General features: G+C 67.9%; 2 protein-coding genes across 7 annotated transcripts in view; one reads left to right on the forward strand and one right to left on the reverse strand.

Moving 5' to 3' along the window:
* Positions 1-5,422, forward strand: part of ZNF710 (zinc finger protein 710) — a 32,986-nt gene extending 27,564 nt beyond the window's left edge. For all 6 annotated transcript variants that reach the window (XM_054836403.1, XM_054836404.1, XM_054836406.1 and 3 more), the window contains 4 exons: positions 90-1,542; positions 2,595-2,786; positions 3,305-3,479; positions 4,239-5,422. In XM_054836403.1, coding sequence (XP_054692378.1) covers positions 118-1,542; positions 2,595-2,786; positions 3,305-3,479; positions 4,239-4,411 — 1,965 coding nt within the window. In that variant the 5' untranslated portion in view covers positions 90-117 and the 3' untranslated portion in view covers positions 4,412-5,422. The remainder of the gene's footprint in view (positions 1-89; positions 1,543-2,594; positions 2,787-3,304; positions 3,480-4,238) is intronic.
* Positions 5,423-6,557: 1,135 nt separating this feature from the next.
* On the reverse strand, positions 6,558-11,211 carry IDH2 (isocitrate dehydrogenase (NADP(+)) 2). Its single transcript, XM_054836409.1, has 11 exons — positions 11,026-11,211; positions 9,814-9,905; positions 9,261-9,426; positions 8,690-8,850; positions 8,460-8,603; positions 8,222-8,358; positions 7,925-8,076; positions 7,639-7,751; positions 7,450-7,547; positions 7,208-7,300; positions 6,558-6,905 (listed from the first exon to the last, which is right to left on the reverse strand). The coding sequence occupies exons 1-11, from the start codon at positions 11,114-11,116 to the stop codon at positions 6,818-6,820; spliced, it is 1,335 nt and encodes a 444-aa protein (XP_054692384.1). The 5' UTR covers positions 11,117-11,211; the 3' UTR covers positions 6,558-6,817.
* Positions 11,212-12,418: the final 1,207 nt, after the last annotated feature.

Genomic DNA, 12,418 nt, shown 5'->3' on the forward strand with positions numbered 1-12,418 from the left:
GAACAAACCCCTCGCGGAGCGGCGTCCCCGCCGGTTGCACGGCGGCAGGGGTGCCGGGAGGGCTAACGGGCGTCTCTTTCCCTCCCCAGCCATGACAGCGTAGGCAGGTGGCAAGAGATGGATCGCTTCACCGAGTGCGGGACCCAGACGGACGCGGTGGTGGTGCTGTCCCTGGCACAGGCTGCGGTTTTGGGCTTGGTGTCTGAGAATGAGCTGCTCGGGGCCACCGTCAGCCCCGCCAGCTTCTTCCCGGGACCGGGAGGGGAGCTGCCGGATGCCGCCGCGGTGGAGCCCGGGGAGCCGGAGGGCGAGTGCCAGCTGGAGGGCGAGGGGCAGGCGCCAGGGGACGGGCAGGAGGATGACGCCTTGGAGGCAGAGTCCTCCCTGGAGAAGCACGCCCGGAGGAGGAAGCGGCCTCCCGTGAGGCTGGTGCCCAAGGTCAAGTGCGAGAAGGCGGAGGCAGAGGACGAGGTGCTCTACGAAGTGTCCGTCCCCGGGGACGAGGAGGGCGAGCAGCAGCGCAGCCACCCGCCGCCCCTCCAGGACGCCGGCCAGGAGCAGACGGTGCAGAGCAGCGCCATGAAGATGATCGACCTCGGCGCCTTCGGCAGGAAGCCCCGGCGCCTGCGGCACCTGCGCCGGCACGCGCGCCAGGAGCTGGAGGGCACTGAGAGCCGCCTCGGGGGCACCGACCCGGCCGAGGGCGGCACCGCAGGGGCCCTGCGGACCGAGTGCGCCTTCGAGGCGGGCGCCCCGTCCCCCGGCGAGGTGGAGACCCCCGTGCCGGCGTCCCCCGAGCAGGTGAAGAGCGAGCAGGGCTTCACCTGGCAGGAGCCGGGGGAGCTGGAGGCGGAGGCGACGGGTGCCACCAGCGAGCGCAACAAGAAGGCGCAGCTGGACCGGCTGGACATCAATGTGCAGATCGACGACTCGTACCTGGTGGAGGCAGGGGACCGCCAGAAGCGCTGGCAGTGCCGCATGTGCGAGAAGTCCTACACGTCCAAGTACAACCTGGTGACCCACATCCTGGGCCACAACGGCATCAAGCCCCACTCCTGCCCGCACTGCAACAAGCTCTTCAAGCAGCCCAGCCACCTGCAGACCCACCTGCTGACCCACCAGGGCACGCGGCCCCACAAGTGCGAGGTGTGCAGCAAGGCTTTCACCCAGACCAGCCACCTGAAGCGGCACATGCTGCTGCACACCGACATCAAGCCCTACAGCTGCCGCTTCTGCGGCCGGGGCTTCGCCTACCCCAGCGAGCTGAAGGCGCACGAGGTGAAGCACGAGAGCGGCCGCTGCCACGTCTGCGTGGAGTGCGGGCTGGACTTCTCCACGCTCACCCAGCTGAAGCGGCACCTCTCCACGCACCAGGGCCCCACGCTGTACCAGTGCCTGGAGTGCAGCAAGTCCTTCCACTACCGCAGCCAGCTGCAGAACCACATGCTGAAGCACCAGAACGTCCGTCCCTTTGTCTGCACCGAGTGCGGGATGGAGTTCAGCCAGATCCACCACCTCAAGCAGCACTCCCTCACGCACAAGGTAGGGGCGTCAGGCACCCGGGGGGTGCTCTCCTTGCCGTGCCCAGAGGAGATGTGCCGACTCTGGATGTGGGTGCTGGGGGAGAGGGGTGTCCCCGTGCCCCGCAGTCCTGGTCAGCCCTGGGAGACGGGTGGGCAGAGGTGCCCGTGGCTGGCGTTCGTTAGGGGTCACTGATTAGCAGTGAAAGGGCATCGCTATGGGCAGGGGCCCTGGGGCCGCCCAGCCTCCTTTCTTCCTGGGGGTCTCCATCCTTGGGGAAGGGGGGTTCAGACCTACTGCGGGTGCTGCGGCACGGTGACCCGGGGGACCCTGGCCACGCACTGCCGCAGCCCTTCCCGGTGGGCTGTGAGCGAGGGGGGTTGTGCTTTTCCAGGGGCTCTTCCAGGGGCGAGCAGTTGGCCTGAGCCAGAGAGCAGGGCTGTAAAGCGCCCGTCCAGCCACGCTCCCCGCAGCCCACCTGCACGCTGCCAGGCTTAGGCAGGGCTCTCGAACGCGCCCCGTGCCTGGTCGGCTGCTGTACGGCAGCCGCGCTCCCCAGCCAGCTCCTTCCCGTGGGCACCGCTTTGCGGAGCTGCTCTCGCTCCAGGGGCACCAGCCTAATACTGGGTTTTCCAAGTGCTGCCAATGCGTTTCCAGCACGGGTGAGATGCTGGTATCTGGGGTGAGGCGGGAAGCAGGATCCTGCCCGCTGCAGCGGGAATTACACCCCGGGGCAGTGCGGGGACGGCCCCAGGCTCCCGGTAGTGCCCGCTCTGTGCTTGCAGAAGGGGCAGGGAGGGGGGAGCAGGAGATGCTCTGGGGACGGTGCAGATGAGCTGATGAGGATAAATCTCCCTCCCAGTTCCTGTGGTCCAACCTGCTGACAGTCCCCAAAGTTCAGCTTAGCATGAGGACGCTGTCCTGCCCCCCTTGGGGAGCGCAGGTCCCTGCTCTGCACCGTGCCGGCTCTGCTCGCGTGCCCCCAGAGACCCCCCCAGCCACCCCCGCAGCGCTGCTGCTCTGCCCAGGGTTCGGCTCTGCCCCGTGCCCACAGCTCTCCGAACCCCTTGCAGGGCGTGAAGGAGTTCAAGTGCGAGGTGTGCGGGCGGGAGTTCACGCTGCAGGCCAACATGAAGCGGCACATGCTGATCCACACCAGCGTCCGTCCCTACCAGTGCCACATCTGCTTCAAGACCTTTGTGCAGAAGCAGACGCTCAAGACCCACATGATTGTGCACTCACCGGTGAAGCCATTCAAATGCAAGGTACCGGCGGGGGTCCGGCGGCGGGTAGCGAATCCAGGGTGGGTTAGCACGGGCCCTGGTGCACGGTGCTCCTGGAGAAACCCAGCCAGGCTGGGTTGAGTCCTCAGTCGCAGGAAAGCAGTTTTGTGATGCCTCCCTCTGTTCGCTCGGGCAAACAGCTCGTCCTGATGCGTCCGCTCAGAGCTGTGCAGCGGGGAGCCGCTGCTGCGGGCAGGGCGTGGGCACCGCTAACGGAGAAGGACAATTAGTACGGCGCTCTGACCAGCGCTAGATGTGCTGGAGCTCCCAGCAGTACCAGCACAGCATCGCTGGGGCCTCCCACCGCAGGGAGGAAGGAAGCAGCCCCACTGCTCTTGGAAGTTGGTGGGAGCAATCGGGGACCCCAGGGGTGAGGTTCGCTCTGAAAAGCCCGCGTCCCTGCGGCAGCACTGGCTGTCGCGGGTGAGCGTGTGCTGCTGACCCCCTTACCGGGGCTGGCAGCGGGAGAGCCCTCGCTGACGCTGGGAACGCCGCCGTAGGTCTGCGGGAAGTCCTTCAACCGCATGTACAACCTGCTGGGCCACATGCACCTGCACGCGGGGAGCAAGCCCTTCAAGTGTCCCTACTGCTCCAGCAAGTTCAACCTGAAGGGCAACCTGAGCCGGCACATGAAGGTCAAGCATGGGGTGATGGACATCAGCCTGGACAGCCAAGGTGGGTGCGGGCTGTGGCATCGCGGACTGGGTGCTGTGCTCTTCCCCACTGCGGCCAGTCCTGGGAGCACCCGGCTCTCGGCCGATGGCTTCAGGAGCTGGGCTGTGCCGCTGCAGCAGCTCCGGCGAGCGCCTTTCAGTGAGCTCCGGTCCTGTCACCTGAGGGCGGATGCTCCATCAGCGGTCTTGCGGCAGGACCACCCCTGCTTCTTATGGACGGAGCCGGATGTGAGCTCTGGCTGTTTCATCCCCCTCGACTTCCCCAGCAGCCTGATGCCCACCTCGAGTGCATCCTGGGGAGACCCAGCAGGATCCCCCATTCCTGCCCTCTTCCTCCCCGCCTCCCAGCCCAGCCTCAGCCGGTGCCCAGCACCGCGGCGCAGGCGGGGGGTGCGAGCCGGGGGTGGCGCTGGGAGGATGCCTTTCCTGTGCTGCCGTCCTCTCCTCGCCTCCCCGGCCCCCACGGTGGGACGGGTGCTGCAGACCCCCGCGTGTGGCACATCCCTTGCCGGTCAGGGGCGAGCACACACACGCCAGCGTTCCGCTCCGGCAGCGCTCTGCCGGTGACCGATCCTTGCCACGGCACGTGGCTGGGGACCCTCTGGGCTGGGAGTTGCCCAGCTCGAGCAGAGCTATGGCTCCTGGGGGAGCTCTGGGCTCTAAACCCAAGGTGCCCGGGCGGGAGGGGTGCTGTTGGCTGTGGACCTTCAGCACTGCGGAAGGCAGGTCCAACGTCGGGTGTCCGTGTGCTGAATCCTAGATCCCATGATGGACCTGGCCGGGGCTGAGCACGCCGAGCTGGACGGGCAGCAGGAGATGGACGACTTTGAGGAGGAGAACTCTTACGGCTACGGGGGGGTGGGCAACCCTCCGGATGAGCACGCCCTGACCGAGCAGGCCATGAAGGAGATGGCGTACTACAACATGTTGTAGCCGAGGCTGGAGGAGGCTGCCGGGGGCCTGCGCGGACTTTGCGTGGTAAGAGGAGCTGCAGCCGGCGGGCTGCGGCACCCAGCCAGACCTGCACCACCGCCCCTGGAGGGGGGGGGGGCTCCGGCTGGGCTCGGTGAAGGAGAAAACAGGGATATCCACAAACCTTTGCCAGGGCAAAGGCGCAGGAGCGGAGGCTGGAGGCGGCACAGGGCAGTGGTTGCTGCCTGCCACGGGCACGCCGAGCTGGTGCCGCGAGGGCTCGGCTCCAAGCTGCTGTCAGACCCTTGCAGAGCTCTCGCCATCGCTGGGGTCCTTCCTTCCCTCCCTCCCACCCCCCCAGAGAGGGAGCGCTGAGCTGCGCGCCGGCTGCCTGCAGCTCTCCTGCCCGGCACTGACCTCACCTCGCTCTGCTCCTGCCTGCCTGCCTGCCTGCCCCACGGCGCGGGGGCGAGCCAGGACCCTGCCTCTCTTTACCCTTGCCAGCGTCAAGCGTAATTGAAGCTGTGGGCAGGGGAAGGCACGTCCCAGAAGATGATGAGCATTACTAATTATTCTACCTCCTGGACCCTCCCCACGGCTGTGCTGGGGCTGCAGCCCGGCCGGCCCCTGCTCCCCCTCGAGTGCCCCGTGGGGCGGAAGCCCCTCTGCCCGTGCGAAGCGGTGGGTTTGCGTTTCTTGCTCTTCCCCGTCTCCCGGGCAGGCAAGAGCCGTCCTGCTTGCTCTGGCACCGGCTGCGTGCTGGCACGGGCAAAGCTGTGGCAACCTGCGCGAGGCCACAGGGCACATACAAAACAGAATATTTTCTTACAAACTAATGGCAAAGCTCAGAGGAAGCAGCGGCTCTGAGTATGGAGCAGCTGTAGCGAGCGGTGTATTTAAAGGAAGGCAAACCCTGTTCAACTTGAGCAAATGATGGTATTTTGAAAGTAATTTATTTTTTTCAGACGTGCCGCGTGGTTGGATTTATCTTTTCACTGAGTTCAGTTTCCTTCAACCAATGTGCTTTGTAAACCTGTGTAACGTGTGTGGTCTGTGCGCGGGGGGTGGGGGGGCTGCCGTGGTGCTCGGGGGGAGGGGGGGGCAAGGACCAGAGCGGGGTCCCACCACCAGCGGGGCCCTGCTAACGAACCGCAGCCCTCTCCACGCTGCCTGCACCCCCTCCTCGCCCCCTGAGCTGCTCCGGGGCTCAGGAAAAGGCTTTTCCTGGGGCAGCGCAGCCCTTGGGGTGCAGGTTTGCCTCCTGCGCTCCCTGGTGCTGGGGAGGGGGGAGAAGGGGGCTGGGGCTGGGACCACCATCCTGGCTTCCCCCCCTTCCCTCCTGGGGGGCAGGGAGCCAGGCAGCACCGAGAGCATCGCTCCCCCCCCACGGGCTGCGCAGGCACCGGTACCTCCTGGGTGGCCACAGCCGGGGTGCTGGCACAAGGTCCGGGACCCCCGAGCTAACCTCCCCGCACACGCTGCAGGCACCAGCCCCACCACGCTCCCTGGGGCAGGGCACCCTCTGCCCCATCCCCGAAAACCCCAGGCTGGCTCTGGGGGGTGGCACCACTCAGCCCTCTGGGCTCCTGGCGTCCAGCGAGGCAGCGTGCCCCCAGCCTTGTGCCCCCAGCCTTGTGCCCCCAGCCTTGTGCCCCCAGCCTTGCCATCGCCTTCTGCTTCCCCCCCCCCCGGGCAGTAACTTCCTCCAGCCTTGGGGCAGGATGGAGATGGCCACAGCGTTCAGCAGCCCGGACCCCCTCCCTCCCCAGAGCCCCCCCCCCCCCCACTACCTCAGTCCTGTAACCAAAAAGCTGCGATGTGCATTCCCCCACCCCGGGCCGGGTGAGGACGGGCTGGCAAGGCCGAGCTGAGGGGGTCTTCGCTGCGGCACCAGGCTCTGCCCCGCGGGACGAGGCGGGTGGGGGGTCTCATACCGGTGGCACAGCAGCTGCCAGTAGCCAAACGGCTCCCTGGCGTCCCCCCCTCGCATACGCCGGGCGTTCAGCCGCCCCTCGTGCAAAACCCTACTGTGTTTTGGTTATTTTTTATCTCCTCACTTTGAAGAGCTGTTTAGTGATAATTCTAATAAATGCGTATTCTTTAGCTGCTGGCTGCCTCCTGCGGCCAACACCCGCCCCGTGCCGCGACAGACGAGCTACCACCACGCGCCGTGGGCCGGTGAGGGGTTTAATGGCTGCTGGCGCTGCGAGGTGGGGGGGTACGTGAGTCAGTGCAGGACGGGCTCCCCCCGGGGCCCCCCCGGTCCTACGCATCCCTGCTAGAAAGGCTTTAAAAACACTCGTAAGAAAACTGCTTATAAAAATTATTCAACTGTTCCTGAGCCGTGTTGGTGAGTTGGAGGCGGCGCTGGGCCCCTGTCCATCCAGGTGACAGTGGGGTGGGGGCCGGGTGGCCCCCCCCACCCCCCTACTGCTTGCCCAGAGCCTTGTCCAGGTTGTTCTTGATGGCGTCCAGGAAGTCAGTGGTGTTCACAAAGTGCTCGTTCAGCTTCACGCTGCAGGGGTACAGAGAGGGGCTGGGGGGGGGTCCCGCGCCTGGGGGGTCCCTGCCCGCCCCCCACCACAGGCAGCAGCCAGCCCAGCCGGGGGGGCAGAGCCGGGGCCGGCAGCGCAGCCCTGGGCGTGGGACGTGGCCCCTGCCCAGCCGCAGGCACGGTCTGACCCCGCCGGCTGTAAACAGGCGCCCTGAGTCCCCAGGGACCGTCCGGAGGCCAGCGGCCGCCCCCCCATGCCGCCAGCCTGCCTTCGTGGCAGGCAGCTGCCCCACACCGCTCTGCCCCGTCAGCCACACACGTACTTGGCGAGGCCGTGGATGCAGCCGGCGAGGTCCTTCGTCATCGTCCCGCTCTCCACCGTTTCGACGCAGACCTTCTCCAGCGTCTGAGCAAACCTGGGGACGGCGGCATCACGCGCGGCTCCAGCAAAGCCGGCACCTCTGTGCCGCAGACCCCACCGTGGCTGGGAGCGGGGTGGTCGGCGCCGGGGGCGGCTGCTGGCAGCATCCCCCACCCCAGGGTGCCCCTGCCCCAGCCTGCTCACTTGATCAGGTCCGGGTTACTGTCCAGCTTGCCGCGGTGCTCCAGGCCCCGCGTCCAGGCGAAGATGCTGGCGATGGGGTTCGTGCTGGTGGGTCGCCCCTGCAAGGCGAGAGCGCTCAGCCGCCCGGCGCGGGCAGCACGCCACGGGCAACCCGGTGCAGGCAGCTCACCGCGCACAGAGCGCACCCACCTTCTGGTGCTCCCGGTAGTGGCGGGTGACGGTGCCGTGGGCCGCCTCGGCCTCGATGGTCTTCCCATCCGGACACACCAGGACAGAGGTCATCAGCCCCAGGGAGCCAAAGCCTGCGGCGGGACGGGGGTCAGGGCAGCCCTGGGAGGGTGACCGCGTGCAGCCCACCCCACACCGCCCCAACGCACCCCACACCGCCCCAACGCACCCTACACCACCTCCCACTGCCCCACACCACCTCCCACCACCCCAACCTGCCCCACACCGCCCTCTCCCACCACCCCACCTTGGGCCAGGATGTCTGACTGGACGTCCCCATCGTAGTTCTTGCACGCCCAGACGAAGCCGCCGGAGGACTTCAGCACCTGGGCGACCATGTCGTCGATGAGCCGGTGCTCGTACCAGATCTTCAGCTTGTCAAACTCTGTCTTGTAGTGCCTGCGAGCCCAGGGCGGGCATCAGCCGTGCCTGGCCGTGCCCACCCAGGCAGGGTCCCACAGCAACCCCGGGCGACAGCCCCCTCCCTCCCTCCCCAGGAAGGCAGCCACCCCCCCCAGGAGCCCGAGCTCCTCCAAGCCCGTACTTATCAAAGATCTCCTGGAAGATGTCTTTGAAGCGCCCGTCGTAGGCCTTGAGGATGGTGTTCTTGGTGCTCATGTAGAGAGGCCACTTCTTCTGGATGGCGTACTGGAAGCAGCTGTGAGCGAAGCCCGAGATGGACTGCAAGGAAAGCGCACGGACCCCCGTGGGACCCCCATCCCGCCGGCCTGGCTGGACCCACCATGGGACCCCCTCCTGCTGCCCCCAGCCCACCCCGTTACCTCATCCGTGTTGTACATGCCCATGCCCACGCCGCCGCCGGGGAAGTTGTACACCTCCCACTCCTTGGCCCCGCTGCCATCCTTCGGCGTGAAGACCATCTTGAACGTCCCGGACTTGCCCACCACGAAGTCGGTGGCTTTGTACTGCAAAGGGCAGGGCGGAGCGTCGGGCAAGGTCCGGAGGAGCTGCCAGCCGCCCCGTGCCGCAGGCAGCACCGCGCGGGGCTCACCTGGTCGCCATGGGCATGCCTGCCGATGGTGATGGGCTTGGTCCAGCCGGGCACCAGGCGGGGGATGTTCTTGCAGATGATGGGCTCCCGGAAGACCGTCCCCCCCAGGATGTTTCGGATGGTGCCGTTGGGGCTCTTCCACATCTTCTTCAGCTTGAACTCTGGGGCGCGCAGAGGTGAGGCCCCGAGGCACCCCCCGCCCCCCAGGCACAGCCCCAGCCGTCACCGTGGCCCCTGCCAGCCCCCCCCCCCGCTCCTCCATGCCGTGGGCTGCTGCCAGAGCCCTGCTGCCGGCCAGCCAAGGAGAGGGACGGCCAGCACGGGCTCGTGACCGGCACTGGGCAGAGGCCGGTGTGTCCCCAGCCCCGTGCCCTCGGGTCCCCGCAGCACCCGGGGGGGGGGGCACAGTACTGAGCACCGGGCCCCCAGCCCAGGCAGTGGCGCAGCCCCCGACCCATAGAAACCTGAGGCGGCGGGGGGAGGCGCTGGCTGGCCCAGAGGGGCTGGGACACGTGGGGGGCTCAGCTCCCCATGGGGCTGCCGGCACCACCCCCCCTCAGCCCCTGCCCACCTTCCACCCTGGCTTCGTCCGGCGTGATGGTGGCACACTTCACGGCCACGCTGTACTTCTGGGTGGCCAGTGCCGAGTCGATGGTGACCTGGTCATCCGTCTTGTCCCGGTGCGGCAGGCCCAGGTCAAAATACTTCAGCTGGACGTCCACATTGGGCAGGATGAGCTGGGGTGGGGGAGAGTGTCAGGGGGGAACGGCGTGGGGTGCCGAGGGAGCAGCATCGGCACTGCGGCATGGCCAGCCTCAGCCCCCGCCCCAGCCCAGCCGCGGCTGCCCGCCTGGGACGGTGCCCCCTGCCCAGGATGGTCCCCCCCCGCCTGGGACTGTCCCCCCCCTTCCCAGCACCTCCTCACTTCCAGGTCCTGCCGGAAGCTGTGCTGATCTCACCACCTGCTTCCTGCAGATGGACGGACAGACGGAGGACGGAGGGACGGGGAGGGCAGCGCACAGGGACTGCCCGTCCCCTGTACAACCGCCACCCGTGCCCCTGTACAGCACCCGCCAGCTCCACTTGCGCGACCCCCGCCTGTTCCCCAGACAGGACCCCCTTACCTTCTCCTTGATGAAGGACCAGATGATCCGCGTCATCTCGTCTCCGTCCATCTCCACCACCGGGTTGGCCACCTTGATCCGCTTGTTGGCATCTGGGGAGCGGCAGCGGGGTGTTAGGGGCGCAGGCCCAGCCCCACTGGCACCGGCCCCACAGCTCTGCACCACGGTGTGGGACCAGGATGTGTCCCGCAGGGACCGCGAGCCCCCATTGGCAGGGTGTGGGGTGCCCCCCCTGCTCAGGGCTGGGTGCGGGTCAGGGTGCAGAACCCCAGGTGGGAGCAGGACTGGGCCCGGGCGCACCCCCCCTCCCTGGGCAGGACCCGGGTGCAGCTGGGGCTGCAAAGCCCCACGTGAGCCCAGGACCAGGACCGGGTGCAAACCCCTCGGGGCCAGACCCAGGCACAAGCTGGAGTGCAAAACCCTGCACGGGACCGGGAGCAAAGCCCTCTCGGGTGCAAGCTGGGGTGCAAATCTCTGCATGGGGACCTGGACAGGGAGTAAACCCCTCCAGACACCCAGCCTGGCTGCAGGTCGGGGTACAGAACCCCGTGCGGGGCTGGGACCGGGACCAGGAGCAAACCGTTCGGGGGGACAAGCCGGGCTGCAGGTTGGACTACAAAACTCCGCGTGGGGCCAGGACCGGGTGGAAGCCCCTCTCGGGGCGGGACCTGGGTGCAAGCTAGGCTGCAAAACGCCGCGTGGACCAGAACCAGGAACAAACGCCTCTGGGAGCCAATCCCGGCTGCGGATCGGGCAGCAAAACCCCGTGTGGGACCTGGACCAGGAACAAACTCCTCCAGGGTCAAAGCGGGTACGAGCTGAGGTGCAAAACCCCACGTGGAACCGGGCCCAGGAGCAAACCCTTCTGGGGGCCCGACCTGGCTGCAAAACCCCACGTGGGACCGAGACTGGTAGCAAACCCCTCCAGTACCAGACCCGCGTGAAAAACCCCGCGTGGGTCCGTGACCGGTAGCAAACCCGCACGGGACCAGCTGCAAGAGGGGGGAGGGAGGTACGGATCTAGTTGAACACCTCCCCCCCAAAAAAAAAAACCCCAAAAAATCCGCCCCGGCCCAGCGTGCAAACCCCTCCGTGTGCCGGAACTGGTGCAAACCCCACTCAGGGTGGAGCAGCCCCAAGGACACGGGGGCTTCCTCCCCCCCCCCCCCGCCCCAAACCCCAAGATCACCCCCCACACACACACACACTCACAGTGTCGGCGCTGCCCCACGGACGTGGCGGGGAGGGGGCAGCGGACCAGGCGGCTCAACGCCGGGGCGGCGCGGAGGTAGCGGGCGGCCATGGCGGGGCGCGACGGGGAGGACACGACGGGGGCGGCGGCGGCGGAGCGGGGACGCGGTTCGCTCCGCCCCGGGGCGGTGCGTGGCCGGCCCCCCCCCCCCCCCCGTGGGGCCCCGCGCGGGCCCCTGCGGGGCCCGCGCGGGGTCCCACGGGGGGGGGGGGGCCGGCCCATTCCCCCCATCACACAGCGCACCCCATCTGCAAAACACCCACGGGTGGGGGGGATGCCCTCCTGGGGTGTCCCACGAGGCAAGAGAGTACCGCCCCCCCCCCCGCCGGGAGGGGGGGGTGGGGGGGGAGATGCCACTTGCTGGGTGCAAGCGGTGCCAAAGCACAAGGTGACCGGCGAGCCCCGGGATCAGCTTTCACCGGGGTCCTTGGGACGAGATGGCAAGGGCGGGCGTGCAAGGCATGGTGTCTGCCACTGCTGCGTGCATCGCACACACGCGCACGGCTCTGCTCGGTGTGGGGCGCGAGGAGCAGGAGGGTTTGCGGTGGTCCCCGTTCCGAGCAAAGGGATGTGGCTCCCCCCTCCTTCCCCGGGCACATCTGGGTCGGGGACACGGTGCCCGTTGGGCCCGGGGCTTGGAGCCGGTTCAGGCTTTCCCTACATAGAAGCGAGTGATCCAACGTGTCGCCAGCGCGTGACTCGGGGCAGCTGGACCCAGCGGGACGGGCGGCTGCTGCCATTTCCCTGGGGAGACCTTCGCCTCGCCTGTCCCTGGGGCACCCCAAGAACGTGCACCTCAGGGGTACCCCGAGGACGCGCGGGGGAGGCAGGCGGTGTGCCGGGGCGGCTAGGAGGCTGCTCAGCCCGGGAGGTTTGCTGTCCCTTTGCACGGGCCAAGCCAAAGGCTTTTTTTAGCCACAGGGGACAGGCAGATCCCGCTCCGGGAGGAAAAACAGTCCTGCTGGAGCTGCCGCCGCAGGCAGAGGGGCTGGGGGGAGGCAGGGCCGGGCGCACTGACGTCTGCCTGGCTTTAACATTAACCAGAGCAAAAGATGGGGGGGGGGGACACGACTGCTGGCCACGGGGGGGCTGGCACCCCTGCTTCAGGGCAATGCTGGGGTCTCGGGCATCCCTGCTCCCACTGCCCTCCCCGTGACACCCTGTCCCGCCAGCAGCTGCTGGGGCTGCCCTGCGGTGGGACAGTGGGCGGTGTTGCCCCCCCACACCCCAGCACAAGGCCCGGGGGGCTGCCCAGCTGCGTCCAGCCACAGCGCTTGCCTCCCCAGCTGCCCTCGCCCTGGCCCCGCGGTCAGAGCCACCCAGTGACCGCGGCTCTTGCAGGGACGAGGTCAC

The sequence above is a fragment of the Grus americana genome, chromosome 10 (genome assembly GCF_028858705.1).
Source record: "Grus americana isolate bGruAme1 chromosome 10, bGruAme1.mat, whole genome shotgun sequence".
NCBI classification, from domain to species: domain Eukaryota; kingdom Metazoa; phylum Chordata; class Aves; order Gruiformes; family Gruidae; genus Grus; species Grus americana.